We start from the raw sequence: 18496 nt of genomic DNA on the forward strand, positions 1-18496 counted from the left end.
TATTTATGCCACGGCAAATAAAGACTTATGACAAAACACTTGCCACTGCCTCTCCTCTCTCCAGCACCCCAACCACTCTTTGCCACAGGGGAAAGCCGTCTCCACCCAACACAGACTCCAAGCCCTGCTCCAAACAGCCCCCGACCACTCTTCTCAATGGCCCCTGCCCAAGCAGCATCCTGCAGCAGCCTCTGAGCAAAAACACCGCCACTCTTTGCCCAACACCACGGAAGCACCAAACAGAAAAACACCCGCAGGCTGATGAAGAGCACCGCCGCACCTCAGCTGCTTTATCCGCACCTTGCTCCGTCCATCCAATCCGTGCCTCTCTGACGCACAGACAAGGATGTCATGCGGGACACTGTCAAACACTTTGCGCAAAGCCAGGAACACGAGGTCACTCCGCTTGCCCCTCTCCACCACTACTGTGGAGCCCTAACCATAGAACAGCACCAAAACCGCCAGGAATGGGGACTCTGCACTTTGCAATGCCATGCTCCCTGCTCCCAATCACCTCTTGCTTCTCCACTGGCCTTAGCAGAGCCTCCCGCAGAAGCAGCCTCATCTTCTTGCCTGACACAGACCTCAGCCTGACTGCTCCGTACCTCCCACACTCTTCTGCTTTTCCCTATCTAAGAAAGGGAGTTCTATTTCTCATCTACCACTTCTTGCCCACTTCCACTGACAGACACCAGGTTTCAAAAACCAGCCACATTGGCCTACCAACTCCATCTCAAAGTTCCCTCAGGACTCATGCATTCACCTCTTCGTCTGCCATCCACTTGGACACATTCAGGTTGCTAAGAGGGTCTCAAAGTTGGCCTTTTCCTTCACTGGCCTGGGCATCTCCATTCTTCAGGCAGGGCTCTCAGCATTTGCCTTGTGCGACTTCAGCAGCTTGCCTGCAGATGGCTGACACACAAGGCCACAAACACTCACTCCTCTCCACAGCCTCTTTGCCCCAAAAGCACAGAACCTTCAAATCCCAAGATCCGCTCCTAGCAACCATCCAACCATAATCCACGAGGCCACGCTGATCATCCCATTGCAGATCTCTGCACACCCCAAATGCCTCTTCACTGCTCCCCACCTTTTGGGCGCTTTTGGAAAGGCATCTGAACCTACTGGCAAACCTTCCCTACTCCAGCCACAGAAGCCCAGCCCCCGCAGCCTTGCTCACACCTGAGGTCCTCTAGACCCCTGTGCCTCTTCAGAGCCATGCCCTCCAAGGATGCCACACCTCTCACGGACTAACCAGCCCTGAACTAGACACGCTCTGGCAGGCAAGGGCTCTGGCACTGCCAAAACACACCACCATTGCTTCCATGGGGGACAGTCCTCTTTGGCCCTGTGGCCGCCACACCCACTCAGGCATGGATCTCCAAAGCGGACCCTTGCTCCAGGGCCACAGCCATGGCAGCAAGAACAACAGCAAGAGCAAAGCCCTTCCCTGGCACCAACTGCTCCACGGAGCCTTCCTTGCCTGCCTTGGTGCCGGCTCCTCCCAAACACAGCAGCCGGAGCGCCTGCCTCCGTGCAAGGACACACTCAGGCCTCCAAGGCCCACGTGCACACACAGCCCCTTGAACACTGCCACCGCCTCAGGCCATTGACCGCAGGAGGGGAAACGCCAGCGCCCGCCCACTGACATCACCGCACACCCCTTGCAACCACAACGGGAAAACAGTGGCTGAGATGAAAATAAAGGCAAGCCACCAAGTGAAAGGAAAAGTGACCACAGCCACAAGCAGGGCTTTGCAGGTGGAAAGCATGCTTGGGCACAAAGACAGACTCAGCAGCGCAGCACGCACCGCACAGCTGGCCCGGCAGGTGAAAGGGAACAGCCAAGAGCCCTCTCCACCACACCTGACACCGACGCCTCTGAGCCACAGCTTTCACAAGCCCGGCACACCGCTGCCACCACAATCCCCAGCCACGGACACCCCAACCAAACACTTCCCCAAAACCAATACAGCCACCAGGACAGACTGGAAACTACAGGCAGAAACTCCGGACAATCAGAAAGCGATGAAGGGAAAGCTGCCTCGCCTACAAAGCCCCGCACCCGGGGGCACCCCAAGCACAGCCACCAGCAGCACCAGCCAGCCTCACCAGGCTCCTCCTGCCCAGCAGCACCCAACAGCACCCACAGACTCACCATGCCTGCGCCCACAGCCACAGCGCCGCGCCTGCCACACGCCGCCCCGGCGCTCCTGCTCCTCCTCACCGCTCTGGCCAGCAGCCTGGCCTGCCAACACCTCTGGACCCCCGACGACACCTTCCCCGGCGACGCTCTCCGCCTCCTCCAGGACATGGCTGTCGGCCACACACAGCCCTGCCACCTGACAGAGCCGCCCTTCTTCCCCGCCAGCCTGCTCCACAACAACCTGCAGCCGCACCAAGCCGCCGCCACCGCCCTGCGCATCCTGCAGCACCTCTTCCACACCCTCAGCTCCAACGGCACCCGCCAGCACTGGCCCAGCCACGCTCGCAACCACCTCCTCAACAAGCTGCAGCACCACATCCACCACCTGGAGCAATGCCTCCCCGACAACGCCGCGCCCTTCAAAGGACCACGCAACCCGCTGCTCGCCATCAACAAGTACTTCAGGGACATCCACCTCTTTCTGCACGCCCACAACCACAGCGCCTGCGCCTGGGACCACGTCCGCCTCGAAGCTCGCGCCTCTCTACAGCACCTCCACAACCTCACGCGCACCATGCGCCGCTAGCGCCAACACCCACACACCCACACACACCTACGCCCCAAAGCCACCTCCAACCCCACGCCTCCTCTCACCTGGGACCGCACACAGCCCCGCAGCAACCGCACGGCACCCGCAGCCTTCAACCGCTGCATCTCCAGCCATTCAGCTGCTCCTACGCATATGGACAAAAGACCTTCTCCATTCGTTTCTTGACTTACATGTTTATTTATTTGTTTATTTATATAATTTATCTAAGCACTAACGTATTTATTTTTCTACCTCTTCACTTATTTATGCCACGGCAAATAAAGACTTATGACAAAACACTTGCCACTGCCTCTCCTCTCTCCAGCACCCCAACCACTCTTTGCCACAGGGGAAAGCCATCTCCACCCAACACAGACTCCAAGCCCTGCTCCAAACAGCCCCCGACCACTCTTCTCAATGGCCCCTGCCCAAGCAGCATCCTGCAGCAGCCTCTGAGCAAAAACACCGCCACTCTTTGCCCAACACCACGGAAGCACCAAACAGAAAAACACCCGCAGGCTGATGAAGAGCACCGCCGCACCTCAGCTGCTTTATCCGCACCTTGCTCCGTCCATCCAATCCGTGCCTCTCTGACGCACAGACAAGGATGTCATGCGGGACACTGTCAAACACTTTGCGCAAAGCCAGGAACACGAGGTCACTCCGCTTGCCCCTCTCCACCACTACTGTGGAGCCCTAACCATAGAACAGCACCAAAACCGCCAGGAATGGGGACTCTGCACTTTGCAATGCCATGCTCCCTGCTCCCAATCACCTCTTGCTTCTCCACTGGCCTTAGCAGAGCCTCCCGCAGAAGCAGCCTCATCTTCTTGCCTGACACAGACCTCAGCCTGACTGCTCCGTACCTCCCACACTCTTCTGCTTTTCCCTATCTAAGAAAGGGAGTTCTATTTCTCATCTACCACTTCTTGCCCACTTCCACTGACAGACACCAGGTTTCAAAAACCAGCCACATTGGCCTACCAACTCCATCTCAAAGTTCCCTCAGGACTCATGCATTCACCTCTTCGTCTGCCATCCACTTGGACACATTCAGGTTGCTAAGAGGGTCTCAAAGTTGGCCTTTTCCTTCACTGGCCTGGGCATCTCCATTCTTCAGGCAGGGCTCTCAGCATTTGCCTTGTGCGACTTCAGCAGCTTGCCTGCAGATGGCTGACACACAAGGCCACAAACACTCACTCCTCTCCACAGCCTCTTTGCCCCAAAAGCACAGAACCTTCAAATCCCAAGATCCGCTCCTAGCAACCATCCAACCATAATCCACGAGGCCATGCTGATCATCCCATTGCAGATCTCTGCACACCCCAAATGCCTCTTCACTGCTCCCCACCTTTTGGGCGCTTTTGGAAAGGCATCTGAACCTACTGGCAAACCTTCCCTACTCCAGCCACAGAAGCCCAGCCCCCGCAGCCTTGCTCACACCTGAGGTCCTCTAGACCCCTGTGCCTCTTCAGAGCCATGCCCTCCAAGGATGCCACACCTCTCACGGACTAACCAGCCCCGAACTAGACACGCTCTGGCAGGCAAGGGCTCTGGCACTGCCAAAACACACCACCATTGCTTCCATGGGGGACAGTCCTCTTTGGCCCTGTGGCCGCCACACCCACTCAGGCATGGATCTCCAAAGCGGACCCTTGCTCCAGGGCCACAGCCATGGCAGCAAGAACAACAGCAAGAGCAAAGCCCTTCCCTGGCACCAACTGCTCCACGGAGCCTTCCTTGCCTGCCTTGGTGCCGGCTCCTCCCAAACACAGCAGCCGGAGCGCCTGCCTCCGTGCAAGGACACACTCAGGCCTCCAAGGCCCACGTGCACACACAGCCCCTTGAACACTGCCACCGCCTCAGGCCATTGACCGCAGGAGGGGAAACGCCAGCGCCCGCCCACTGACATCACCGCACACCCCTTGCAACCACAACGGGAAAACAGTGGCTGAGATGAAAATAAAGGCAAGCCACCAAGTGAAAGGAAAAGTGACCACAGCCACAAGCAGGGCTTTGCAGGTGGAAAGCATGCTTGGGCACAAAGACAGACTCAGCAGCGCAGCACGCACCGCACAGCTGGCCCGGCAGGTGAAAGGGAACAGCCAAGAGCCCTCTCCACCACACCTGACACCGACGCCTCTGAGCCACAGCTTTCACAAGCCCGGCACACCGCTGCCACCACAATCCCCAGCCACGGACACCCCAACCAAACACTTCCCCAAAACCAATACAGCCACCAGGACAGACTGGAAACTACAGGCAGAAACTCCGGACAATCAGAAAGCGATGAAGGGAAAGCTGCCTCGCCTACAAAGCCCCGCACCCGGGGGCACCCCAAGCACAGCCACCAGCAGCACCAGCCAGCCTCACCAGGCTCCTCCTGCCCAGCAGCACCCAACAGCACCCACAGACTCACCATGCCTGCGCCCACAGCCACAGCGCCGCGCCTGCCACACGCCGCCCCGGCGCTCCTGCTCCTCCTCACCGCTCTGGCCAGCAGCCTGGCCTGCCAACACCTCTGGACCCCCGACGACACCTTCCCCGGCGACGCTCTCCGCCTCCTCCAGGACATGGCTGTCGGCCACACACAGCCCTGCCACCTGACAGAGCCGCCCTTCTTCCCCGCCAGCCTGCTCCACAACAACCTGCAGCCGCACCAAGCCGCCGCCACCGCCCTGCGCATCCTGCAGCACCTCTTCCACACCCTCAGCTCCAACGGCACCCGCCAGCACTGGCCCAGCCACGCTCGCAACCACCTCCTCAACAAGCTGCAGCACCACATCCACCACCTGGAGCAATGCCTCCCCGACAACGCCGCGCCCTTCAAAGGACCACGCAACCCGCTGCTCGCCATCAACAAGTACTTCAGGGACATCCACCTCTTCCTGCACGCCCACAACCACAGCGCCTGCGCCTGGGACCACGTCCGCCTCGAAGCTCGCGCCTCTCTACAGCACCTCCACAACCTCACGCGCACCATGCGCCGCTAGCGCCAACACCCACACACCCACACACACCTACGCCCCAAAGCCACCTCCAACCCCACGCCTCCTCTCACCTGGGACCGCACACAGCCCCGCAGCAACCGCACGGCACCCGCAGCCTTCAACCGCAGCATCTCCAGCCATTCAGCTGCTCCTACTCATATGGACAAAAGACCTTCTCCATTCGTTTCTTGACTTACATGTTTATTTATTTGTTTATTTATATAATTTATCTAAGCACTAACGTATTTATTTTTCTACCTCTTCACTTATTTATGCCACGGCAAATAAAGACTTATGACAAAACACTTGCCACTGCCTCTCCTCTCTCCAGCACCCCAACCACTCTTTGCCACAGGGGAAAGCCATCTCCACCCAACACAGACTCCAAGCCCTGCTCCAAACAGCCCCCGACCACTCTTCTCAATGGCCCCTGCCCAAGCAGCATCCTGCAGCAGCCTCTGAGCAAAAACACCGCCACTCTTTGCCCAACACCACGGAAGCACCAAACAGAAAAACACCCGCAGGCTGATGAAGAGCACCGCCGCACCTCAGCTGCTTTATCCGCACCTTGCTCCGTCCATCCAATCCGTGCCTCTCTGACGCACAGACAAGGATGTCATGCGGGACACTGTCAAACACTTTGCGCAAAGCCAGGAACACGAGGTCACTCCGCTTGCCCCTCTCCACCACTACTGTGGAGCCCTAACCATAGAACAGCACCAAAACCGCCAGGAATGGGGACTCTGCACTTTGCAATGCCATGCTCCCTGCTCCCAATCACCTCTTGCTTCTCCACTGGCCTTAGCAGAGCCTCCCGCAGAAGCAGCCTCATCTTCTTGCCTGACACAGACCTCAGCCTGACTGCTCCGTACCTCCCACACTCTTCTGCTTTTCCCTATCTAAGAAAGGGAGTTCTATTTCTCATCTACCACTTCTTGCCCACTTCCACTGACAGACACCAGGTTTCAAAAACCAGCCACATTGGCCTACCAACTCCATCTCAAAGTTCCCTCAGGACTCATGCATTCACCTCTTCGTCTGCCATCCACTTGGACACATTCAGGTTGCTAAGAGGGTCTCAAAGTTGGCCTTTTCCTTCACTGGCCTGGGCATCTCCATTCTTCAGGCAGGGCTCTCAGCATTTGCCTTGTGCGACTTCAGCAGCTTGCCTGCAGATGGCTGACACACAAGGCCACAAACACTCACTCCTCTCCACAGCCTCTTTGCCCCAAAAGCACAGAACCTTCAAATCCCAAGATCCGCTCCTAGCAACCATCCAACCATAATCCACGAGGCCACGCTGATCATCCCATTGCAGATCTCTGCACACCCCAAATGCCTCTTCACTGCTCCCCACCTTTTGGGCGCTTTTGGAAAGGCATCTGAACTTACTGGCAAACCTTCCCTACTCCAGCCACAGAAGCCCAGCCCCCGCAGCCTTGCTCACACCTGAGGTCCTCTAGACCCCTGTGCCTCTTCAGAGCCATGCCCTCCAAGGATGCCACACCTCTCACGGACTAACCAGCCCTGAACTAGACACGCTCTGGCAGGCAAGGGCTCTGGCACTGCCAAAACACACCACCATTGCTTCCATGGGGGACAGTCCTCTTTGGCCCTGTGGCCGCCACACCCACTCAGGCATGGATCTCCAAAGCGGACCCTTGCTCCAGGGCCACAGCCATGGCAGCAAGAACAACAGCAAGAGCAAAGCCCTTCCCTGGCACCAACTGCTCCACGGAGCCTTCCTTGCCTGCCTTGGTGCCGGCTCCTCCCAAACACAGCAGCCGGAGCGCCTGCCTCCGTGCAAGGACACACTCAGGCCTCCAAGGCCCACGTGCACACACAGCCCCTTGAACACTGCCACCGCCTCAGGCCATTGACCGCAGGAGGGGAAACGCCAGCGCCCGCCCACTGACATCACCGCACACCCCTTGCAACCACAACGGGAAAACAGTGGCTGAGATGAAAATAAAGGCAAGCCACCAAGTGAAAGGAAAAGTGACCACAGCCACAAGCAGGGCTTTGCAGGTGGAAAGCATGCTTGGGCACAAAGACAGACTCAGCAGCGCAGCACGCACCGCACAGCTGGCCCGGCAGGTGAAAGGGAACAGCCAAGAGCCCTCTCCACCACACCTGACACCGACGCCTCTGAGCCACAGCTTTCACAAGCCCGGCACACTGCTGCCACCACAATCCCCAGCCACGGACACCCCAACCAAACACTTCCCCAAAACCAATACAGCCACCAGGACAGACTGGAAACTACAGGCAGAAATTCCGGACAATCAGAAAGCGATGAAGGGAAAGCTGCCTCGCCTACAAAGCCCCGCACCCGGGGGCACCCCAAGCACAGCCACCAGCAGCACCAGCCAGCCTCACCAGGCTCCTCCTGCCCAGCAGCACCCAACAGCACCCACAGACTCACCATGCCTGCGCCCACAGCCACAGCGCCGCGCCTGCCGCACGCCGCCCCGGCGCTCCTGCTCCTCCTCACCGCTCTGGCCAGCAGCCTGGCCTGCCAACACCTCTGGACACACGACGACACCTTCCCCGGCGACGCTCTCCGCCTCCTCCAGGACATGGCTGTCGGCCACACACAGCCCTGCCACCTGACAGAGCCGCCCTTCTTCCCCGCCAGCCTGCTCCACAACAACCTGCAGCCGCACCAAGCCGCCGCCACCGCCCTGCGCATCCTGCAGCACCTCTTCCACACCCTCAGCTCCAACGGCACCCGCCAGCACTGGCCCAGCCACGCTCGCAACCACCTCCTCAACAAGCTGCAGCACCACATCCACCACCTGGAGCAATGCCTCCCCGACAACGCCGCGCCCTTCAAAGGACCACGCAACCCGCTGCTCGCCATCAACAAGTACTTCAGGGACATCCACCTCTTCCTGCACGCCCACAACCACAGCGCCTGCGCCTGGGACCACGTCCGCCTCGAAGCTCGCGCCTCTCTACAGCACCTCCACAACCTCACGCGCACCATGCGCCGCTAGCGCCAACACCCACACACCCACACACACCTACGCCCCAAAGCCACCTCCAACCCCACGCCTCCTCTCACCTGGGACCGCACACAGCCCCGCAGCAACCGCACGGCACCCGCAGCCTTCAACCGCTGCATCTCCAGCCATTCAGCTGCTCCTACGCATATGGACAAAAGACCTTCTCCATTCGTTTCTTGACTTACATGTTTATTTATTTGTTTATTTATATAATTTATCTAAGCACTAACGTATTTATTTTTCTACCTCTTCACTTATTTATGCCACGGCAAATAAAGACTTATGACAAAACACTTGCCACTGCCTCTCCTCTCTCCAGCACCCCAACCACTCTTTGCCACAGGGGAAAGCCATCTCCACCCAACACAGACTCCAAGCCCTGCTCCAAACAGCCCCCGACCACTCTTCTCAATGGCCCCTGCCCAAGCAGCATCCTGCAGCAGCCTCTGAGCAAAAACACCGCCACTCTTTGCCCAACACCACGGAAGCACCAAACAGAAAAACACCCGCAGGCTGATGAAGAGCACCGCCGCACCTCAGCTGCTTTATCCGCACCTTGCTCCGTCCATCCAATCCGTGCCTCTCTGACGCACAGACAAGGATGTCATGCGGGACACTGTCAAACACTTTGCGCAAAGCCAGGAACACGAGGTCACTCCGCTTGCCCCTCTCCACCACTACTGTGGAGCCCTAACCATAGAACAGCACCAAAACCGCCAGGAATGGGGACTCTGCACTTTGCAATGCCATGCTCCCTGCTCCCAATCACCTCTTGCTTCTCCACTGGCCTTAGCAGAGCCTCCCGCAGAAGCAGCCTCATCTTCTTGCCTGACACAGACCTCAGCCTGATTGCTCCGTACCTCCCACACTCTTCTGCTTTTCCCTATCTAAGAAAGGGAGTTCTATTTCTCATCTACCACTTCTTGCCCACTTCCACTGACAGACACCAGGTTTCAAAAACCAGCCACATTGGCCTACCAACTCCATCTCAAAGTTCCCTCAGGACTCATGCATTCACCTCTTCGTCTGCCATCCACTTGGACACATTCAGGTTGCTAAGAGGGTCTCAAAGTTGGCCTTTTCCTTCACTGGCCTGGGCATCTCCATTCTTCAGGCAGGGCTCTCAGCATTTGCCTTGTGCGACTTCAGCAGCTTGCCTGCAGATGGCTGACACACAAGGCCACAAACACTCACTCCTCTCCACAGCCTCTTTGCCCCAAAAGCACAGAACCTTCAAATCCCAAGATCCGCTCCTAGCAACCATCCAACCATAATCCACGAGGCCATGCTGATCATCCCATTGCAGATCTCTGCACACCCCAAATGCCTCTTCACTGCTCCCCACCTTTTGGGCGCTTTTGGAAAGGCATCTGAAACTACTGGCAAACCTTCCCTACTCCAGCCACAGAAGCCCAGCCCCCGCAGCCTTGCTCACACCTGAGGTCCTCTAGACCCCTGTGCCTCTTCAGAGCCATGCCCTCCAAGGATGCCACACCTCTCACGGACTAACCAGCCCCGAACTAGACACGCTCTGGCAGGCAAGGGCTCTGGCACTGCCAAAACACACCACCATTGCTTCCATGGGGGACAGTCCTCTTTGGCCCTGTGGCCGCCACACCCACTCAGGCATGGATCTCCAAAGCGGACCCTTGCTCCAGGGCCACAGCCATGGCAGCAAGAACAACAGCAAGAGCAAAGCCCTTCCCTGGCACCAACTGCTCCACGGAGCCTTCCTTGCCTGCCTTGGTGCCGGCTCCTCCCAAACACAGCAGCCGGAGCGCCTGCCTCCGTGCAAGGACACACTCAGGCCTCCAAGGCCCACGTGCACACACAGCCCCTTGAACACTGCCACCGCCTCAGGCCATTGACCGCAGGAGGGGAAACGCCAGCGCCCGCCCACTGACATCACCGCACACCCCTTGCAACCACAACGGGAAAACAGTGGCTGAGATGAAAATAAAGGCAAGCCACCAAGTGAAAGGAAAAGTGACCACAGCCACAAGCAGGGCTTTGCAGGTGGAAAGCATGCTTGGGCACAAAGACAGACTCAGCAGCGCAGCACGCACCGCACAGCTGGCCCGGCAGGTGAAAGGGAACAGCCAAGAGCCCTCTCCACCACACCTGACACCGACGCCTCTGAGCCACAGCTTTCACAAGCCCGGCACACCGCTGCCACCACAATCCCCAGCCACGGACACCCCAACCAAACACTTCCCCAAAACCAATACAGCCACCAGGACAGACTGGAAACTACAGGCAGAAACTCCGGACAATCAGAAAGCGATGAAGGGAAAGCTGCCTCGCCTACAAAGCCCCGCACCCGGGGGCACCCCAAGCACAGCCACCAGCAGCACCAGCCAGCCTCACCAGGCTCCTCCTGCCCAGCAGCACCCAACAGCACCCACAGACTCACCATGCCTGCGCCCACAGCCACAGCGCCGCGCCTGCCACACGCCGCCCCGGCGCTCCTGCTCCTCCTCACCGCTCTGGCCAGCAGCCTGGCCTGCCAACACCTCTGGACCCCCGACGACACCTTCCCCGGCGACGCTCTCCGCCTCCTCCAGGACATGGCTGTCGGCCACACACAGCCCTGCCACCTGACAGAGCCGCCCTTCTTCCCCGCCAGCCTGCTCCACAACAACCTGCAGCCGCACCAAGCCGCCGCCACCGCCCTGCGCATCCTGCAGCACCTCTTCCACACCCTCAGCTCCAACGGCACCCGCCAGCACTGGCCCAGCCACGCTCGCAACCACCTCCTCAACAAGCTGCAGCACCACATCCACCACCTGGAGCAATGCCTCCCCGACAACGCCGCGCCCTTCAAAGGACCACGCAACCCGCTGCTCGCCATCAACAAGTACTTCAGGGACATCCACCTCTTCCTGCACGCCCACAACCACAGCGCCTGCGCCTGGGACCACGTCCGCCTCGAAGCTCGCGCCTCTCTACAGCACCTCCACAACCTCACGCGCACCATGCGCCGCTAGCGCCAACACCCACACACCCACACACACCTACGCCCCAAAGCCACCTCCAACCCCACGCCTCCTCTCACCTGGGACCGCACACAGCCCCGCAGCAACCGCACGGCACCCGCAGCCTTCAACCGCAGCATCTCCAGCCATTCAGCTGCTCCTACTCATATGGACAAAAGACCTTCTCCATTCGTTTCTTGACTTACATGTTTATTTATTTGTTTATTTATATAATTTATCTAAGCACTAACGTATTTATTTTTCTACCTCTTCACTTATTTATGCCACGGCAAATAAAGACTTATGACAAAACACTTGCCACTGCCTCTCCTCTCTCCAGCACCCCAACCACTCTTTGCCACAGGGGAAAGCCATCTCCACCCAACACAGACTCCAAGCCCTGCTCCAAACAGCCCCCGACCACTCTTCTCAATGGCCCCTGCCCAAGCAGCATCCTGCAGCAGCCTCTGAGCAAAAACACCGCCACTCTTTGCCCAACACCACGGAAGCACCAAACAGAAAAACACCCGCAGGCTGATGAAGAGCACCGCCGCACCTCAGCTGCTTTATCCGCACCTTGCTCCGTCCATCCAATCCGTGCCTCTCTGACGCACAGACAAGGATGTCATGCGGGACACTGTCAAACACTTTGCGCAAAGCCAGGAACACGAGGTCACTCCGCTTGCCCCTCTCCACCACTACTGTGGAGCCCTAACCATAGAACAGCACCAAAACCGCCAGGAATGGGGACTCTGCACTTTGCAATGCCATGCTCCCTGCTCCCAATCACCTCTTGCTTCTCCACTGGCCTTAGCAGAGCCTCCCGCAGAAGCAGCCTCATCTTCTTGCCTGACACAGACCTCAGCCTGACTGCTCCGTACCTCCCACACTCTTCTGCTTTTCCCTATCTAAGAAAGGGAGTTCTATTTCTCATCTACCACTTCTTGCCCACTTCCACTGACAGACACCAGGTTTCAAAAACCAGCCACATTGGCCTACCAACTCCATCTCAAAGTTCCCTCAGGACTCATGCATTCACCTCTTCGTCTGCCATCCACTTGGACACATTCAGGTTGCTAAGAGGGTCTCAAAGTTGGCCTTTTCCTTCACTGGCCTGGGCATCTCCATTCTTCAGGCAGGGCTCTCAGCATTTGCCTTGTGCGACTTCAGCAGCTTGCCTGCAGATGGCTGACACACAAGGCCACAAACACTCACTCCTCTCCACAGCCTCTTTGCCCCAAAAGCACAGAACCTTCAAATCCCAAGATCCGCTCCTAGCAACCATCCAACCATAATCCACGAGGCCACGCTGATCATCCCATTGCAGATCTCTGCACACCCCAAATGCCTCTTCACTGCTCCCCACCTTTTGGGCGCTTTTGGAAAGGCATCTGAACTTACTGGCAAACCTTCCCTACTCCAGCCACAGAAGCCCAGCCCCCGCAGCCTTGCTCACACCTGAGGTCCTCTAGACCCCTGTGCCTCTTCAGAGCCATGCCCTCCAAGGATGCCACACCTCTCACGGACTAACCAGCCCCGAACTAGACACGCTCTGGCAGGCAAGGGCTCTGGCACTGCCAAAACACACCACCATTGCTTCCATGGGGGACAGTCCTCTTTGGCCCTGTGGCCGCCACACCCACTCAGGCATGGATCTCCAAAGCGGACCCTTGCTCCAGGGCCACAGCCATGGCAGCAAGAACAACAGCAAGAGCAAAGCCCTTCCCTGGCACCAACTGCTCCACGGAGCCTTCCTTGCCTGCCTTGGTGCCGGCTCCTCCCAAACACAGCAGCCGGAGCGCCTGCCTCCGTGCAAGGACACACTCAGGCCTCCAAGGCCCACGTGCACACACAGCCCCTTGAACACTGCCACCGCCTCAGGCCATTGACCGCAGGAGGGGAAACGCCAGCGCCCGCCCACTGACATCACCGCACACCCCTTGCAACCACAACGGGAAAACAGTGGCTGAGATGAAAATAAAGGCAAGCCACCAAGTGAAAGGAAAAGTGACCACAGCCACAAGCAGGGCTTTGCAGGTGGAAAGCATGCTTGGGCACAAAGACAGACTCAGCAGCGCAGCACGCACCGCACAGCTGGCCCGGCAGGTGAAAGGGAACAGCCAAGAGCCCTCTCCACCACACCTGACACCGACGCCTCTGAGCCACAGCTTTCACAAGCCCGGCACACTGCTGCCACCACAATCCCCAGCCACGGACACCCCAACCAAACACTTCCCCAAAACCAATACAGCCACCAGGACAGACTGGAAACTACAGGCAGAAATTCCGGACAATCAGAAAGCGATGAAGGGAAAGCTGCCTCGCCTACAAAGCCCCGCACCCGGGGGCACCCCAAGCACAGCCACCAGCAGCACCAGCCAGCCTCACCAGGCTCCTCCTGCCCAGCAGCACCCAACAGCACCCACAGACTCACCATGCCTGCGCCCACAGCCACAGCGCCGCGCCTGCCGCACGCCGCCCCGGCGCTCCTGCTCCTCCTCACCGCTCTGGCCAGCAGCCTGGCCTGCCAACACCTCTGGACACACGACGACACCTTCCCCGGCGACGCTCTCCGCCTCCTCCAGGACATGGCTGTCGGCCACACACAGCCCTGCCACCTGACAGAGCCGCCCTTCTTCCCCGCCAGCCTGCTCCACAACAACCTGCAGCCGCACCAAGCCGCCGCCACCGCCCTGCGCATCCTGCAGCACCTCTTCCACACCCTCAGCTCCAACGGCACCCGCCAGCACTGGCCCAGCCACGCTCGCAACCACCTCCTCAACAAGCTGCAGCACCACATCCACCACCTGGAGCAATGCCTCCCCGACAACGCCGCGCCCTTCAAAGGACCACGCAACCCGCTGCTCGCCATCAACAAGTACTTCAGGGACATCCACCTCTTCCTGCACGCCCACAACCACAGCGCCTGCGCCTGGGACCACGTCCGCCTCGAAGCTCGCGCCTCTCTACAGCACCTCCACAACCTCACGCGCACCATGCGCCGCTAGCGCCAACACCCACACACCCACACACACCTACGCCCCAAAGCCACCTCCAACCCCACGCCTCCTCTCACCTGGGACCGCACACAGCCCCGCAGCAACCGCACGGCACCCGCAGCCTTCAACCGCTGCATCTCCAGCCATTCAGCTGCTCCTACGCATATGGACAAAAGACCTTCTCCATTCGTTTCTTGACTTACATGTTTATTTATTTGTTTATTTATATAATTTATCTAAGCACTAACGTATTTATTTTTCTACCTCTTCACTTATTTATGCCACGGCAAATAAAGACTTATGACAAAACACTTGCCACTGCCTCTCCTCTCTCCAGCACCCCAACCACTCTTTGCCACAGGGGAAAGCCATCTCCACCCAACACAGACTCCAAGCCCTGCTCCAAACAGCCCCCGACCACTCTTCTCAATGGCCCCTGCCCAAGCAGCATCCTGCAGCAGCCTCTGAGCAAAAACACCGCCACTCTTTGCCCAACACCACGGAAGCACCAAACAGAAAAACACCCGCAGGCTGATGAAGAGCACCGCCGCACCTCAGCTGCTTTATCCGCACCTTGCTCCGTCCATCCAATCCGTGCCTCTCTGACGCACAGACAAGGATGTCATGCGGGACACTGTCAAACACTTTGCGCAAAGCCAGGAACACGAGGTCACTCCGCTTGCCCCTCTCCACCACTACTGTGGAGCCCTAACCATAGAACAGCACCAAAACCGCCAGGAATGGGGACTCTGCACTTTGCAATGCCATGCTCCCTGCTCCCAATCACCTCTTGCTTCTCCACTGGCCTTAGCAGAGCCTCCCGCAGAAGCAGCCTCATCTTCTTGCCTGACACAGACCTCAGCCTGATTGCTCCGTACCTCCCACACTCTTCTGCTTTTCCCTATCTAAGAAAGGGAGTTCTATTTCTCATCTACCACTTCTTGCCCACTTCCACTGACAGACACCAGGTTTCAAAAACCAGCCACATTGGCCTACCAACTCCATCTCAAAGTTCCCTCAGGACTCATGCATTCACCTCTTCGTCTGCCATCCACTTGGACACATTCAGGTTGCTAAGAGGGTCTCAAAGTTGGCCTTTTCCTTCACTGGCCTGGGCATCTCCATTCTTCAGGCAGGGCTCTCAGCATTTGCCTTGTGCGACTTCAGCAGCTTGCCTGCAGATGGCTGACACACAAGGCCACAAACACTCACTCCTCTCCACAGCCTCTTTGCCCCAAAAGCACAGAACCTTCAAATCCCAAGATCCGCTCCTAGCAACCATCCAACCATAATCCACGAGGCCATGCTGATCATCCCATTGCAGATCTCTGCACACCCCAAATGCCTCTTCACTGCTCCCCACCTTTTGGGCGCTTTTGGAAAGGCATCTGAAACTACTGGCAAACCTTCCCTACTCCAGCCACAGAAGCCCAGCCCCCGCAGCCTTGCTCACACCTGAGGTCCTCTAGACCCCTGTGCCTCTTCAGAGCCATGCCCTCCAAGGATGCCACACCTCTCACGGACTAACCAGCCCCGAACTAGACACGCTCTGGCAGGCAAGGGCTCTGGCACTGCCAAAACACACCACCATTGCTTCCATGGGGGACAGTCCTCTTTGGCCCTGTGGCCGCCACACCCACTCAGGCATGGATCTCCAAAGCGGACCCTTGCTCCAGGGCCACAGCCATGGCAGCAAGAACAACAGCAAGAGCAAAGCCCTTCCCTGGCACCAACTGCTCCACGGAGCCTTCCTTGCCTGCCTTGGTGCCGGCTCCTCCCAAACACAGCAGCCGGAGCGCCTGCCTCCGTGCAAGGACACACTCAGGCCTCCAAGGCCCACGTGCACACACAGCCCCTTGAACACTGCCACCGCCTCAGGCCATTGACCGCAGGAGGGGAAACGCCAGCGCCCGCCCACTGACATCACCGCACACCCCTTGCAACCACAACGGGAAAACAGTGGCTGAGATGAAAATAAAGGCAAGCCACCAAGTGAAAGGAAAAGTGACCACAGCCACAAGCAGGGCTTTGCAGGTGGAAAGCATGCTTGGGCACAAAGACAGACTCAGCAGCGCAGCACGCACCGCACAGCTGGCCCGGCAGGTGAAAGGGAACAGCCAAGAGCCCTCTCCACCACACCTGACACCGACGCCTCTGAGCCACAGCTTTCACAAGCCCGGCACACCGCTGCCACCACAATCCCCAGCCACGGACACCCCAACCAAACACTTCCCCAAAACCAATACAGCCACCAGGACAGACTGGAAACTACAGGCAGAAACTCCGGACAATCAGAAAGCGATGAAGGGAAAGCTGCCTCGCCTACAAAGCCCCGCACCCGGGGGCACCCCAAGCACAGCCACCAGCAGCACCAGCCAGCCTCACCAGGCTCCTCCTGCCCAGCAGCACCCAACAGCACCCACAGACTCACCATGCCTGCGCCCACAGCCACAGCGCCGCGCCTGCCACACGCCGCCCCGGCGCTCCTGCTCCTCCTCACCGCTCTGGCCAGCAGCCTGGCCTGCCAACACCTCTGGACCCCCGACGACACCTTCCCCGGCGACGCTCTCCGCCTCCTCCAGGACATGGCTGTCGGCCACACACAGCCCTGCCACCTGACAGAGCCGCCCTTCTTCCCCGCCAGCCTGCTCCACAACAACCTGCAGCCGCACCAAGCCGCCGCCACCGCCCTGCGCATCCTGCAGCACCTCTTCCACACCCTCAGCTCCAACGGCACCCGCCAGCACTGGCCCAGCCACGCTCGCAACCACCTCCTCAACAAGCTGCAGCACCACATCCACCACCTGGAGCAATGCCTCCCCGACAACGCCGCGCCCTTCAAAGGACCACGCAACCCGCTGCTCGCCATCAACAAGTACTTCAGGGACATCCACCTCTTCCTGCACGCCCACAACCACAGCGCCTGCGCCTGGGACCACGTCCGCCTCGAAGCTCGCGCCTCTCTACAGCACCTCCACAACCTCACGCGCACCATGCGCCGCTAGCGCCAACACCCACACACCCACACACACCTACGCCCCAAAGCCACCTCCAACCCCACGCCTCCTCTCACCTGGGACCGCACACAGCCCCGCAGCAACCGCACGGCACCCGCAGCCTTCAACCGCAGCATCTCCAGCCATTCAGCTGCTCCTACTCATATGGACAAAAGACCTTCTCCATTCGTTTCTTGACTTACATGTTTATTTATTTGTTTATTTATATAATTTATCTAAGCACTAACGTATTTATTTTTCTACCTCTTCACTTATTTATGCCACGGCAAATAAAGACTTATGACAAAACACTTGCCACTGCCTCTCCTCTCTCCAGCACCCCAACCACTCTTTGCCACAGGGGAAAGCCATCTCCACCCAACACAGACTCCAAGCCCTGCTCCAAACAGCCCCCGACCACTCTTCTCAATGGCCCCTGCCCAAGCAGCATCCTGCAGCAGCCTCTGAGCAAAAACACCGCCACTCTTTGCCCAACACCACGGAAGCACCAAACAGAAAAACACCCGCAGGCTGATGAAGAGCACCGCCGCACCTCAGCTGCTTTATCCGCACCTTGCTCCGTCCATCCAATCCGTGCCTCTCTGACGCACAGACAAGGATGTCATGCGGGACACTGTCAAACACTTTGCGCAAAGCCAGGAACACGAGGTCACTCCGCTTGCCCCTCTCCACCACTACTGTGGAGCCCTAACCATAGAACAGCACCAAAACCGCCAGGAATGGGGACTCTGCACTTTGCAATGCCATGCTCCCTGCTCCCAATCACCTCTTG

At 58.5% G+C, this 18496-nt stretch overlaps 7 protein-coding genes across 19 annotated transcripts in view; 6 read left to right on the plus strand and 1 right to left on the minus strand.

Moving 5' to 3' along the window:
- Positions 1-18496, minus strand: part of LOC134432322 (ubiquitin-associated protein 2-like) — a 227664-nt gene that overhangs the window by 108328 nt on the left and 100840 nt on the right. The gene's annotated exons all lie outside the window — the stretch shown is intronic.
- LOC134431661 (interferon-like) lies at positions 2160-2720 on the plus strand (the record flags this gene model as incomplete). Its single annotated transcript, XM_063179761.1, has 1 exon — positions 2160-2720. A coding segment is annotated over exon 1 (561 nt), but the record flags the coding sequence as incomplete, so codon positions are not given.
- LOC134431662 (interferon-like) lies at positions 5156-5716 on the plus strand (the record flags this gene model as incomplete). The annotated part of the gene is made up of 1 exon (XM_063179762.1): positions 5156-5716. A coding segment is annotated over exon 1 (561 nt), but the record flags the coding sequence as incomplete, so codon positions are not given.
- On the plus strand, positions 8152-8712 carry LOC134431577 (interferon-like; the record flags this gene model as incomplete). Its single annotated transcript, XM_063179585.1, has 1 exon — positions 8152-8712. A coding segment is annotated over exon 1 (561 nt), but the record flags the coding sequence as incomplete, so codon positions are not given.
- Positions 11148-11708, plus strand: LOC134431660 (interferon-like; the record flags this gene model as incomplete). Its single annotated transcript, XM_063179760.1, has 1 exon — positions 11148-11708. A coding segment is annotated over exon 1 (561 nt), but the record flags the coding sequence as incomplete, so codon positions are not given.
- On the plus strand, positions 14144-14704 carry LOC134431579 (interferon-like; the record flags this gene model as incomplete). Its single annotated transcript, XM_063179586.1, has 1 exon — positions 14144-14704. A coding segment is annotated over exon 1 (561 nt), but the record flags the coding sequence as incomplete, so codon positions are not given.
- On the plus strand, positions 17140-17700 carry LOC134431659 (interferon-like; the record flags this gene model as incomplete). Its single annotated transcript, XM_063179758.1, has 1 exon — positions 17140-17700. A coding segment is annotated over exon 1 (561 nt), but the record flags the coding sequence as incomplete, so codon positions are not given.

The sequence above is a fragment of the Melospiza melodia genome, chromosome Z (assembly GCF_035770615.1).
Source record: "Melospiza melodia melodia isolate bMelMel2 chromosome Z, bMelMel2.pri, whole genome shotgun sequence".
Taxonomy (NCBI): domain Eukaryota; kingdom Metazoa; phylum Chordata; class Aves; order Passeriformes; family Passerellidae; genus Melospiza; species Melospiza melodia.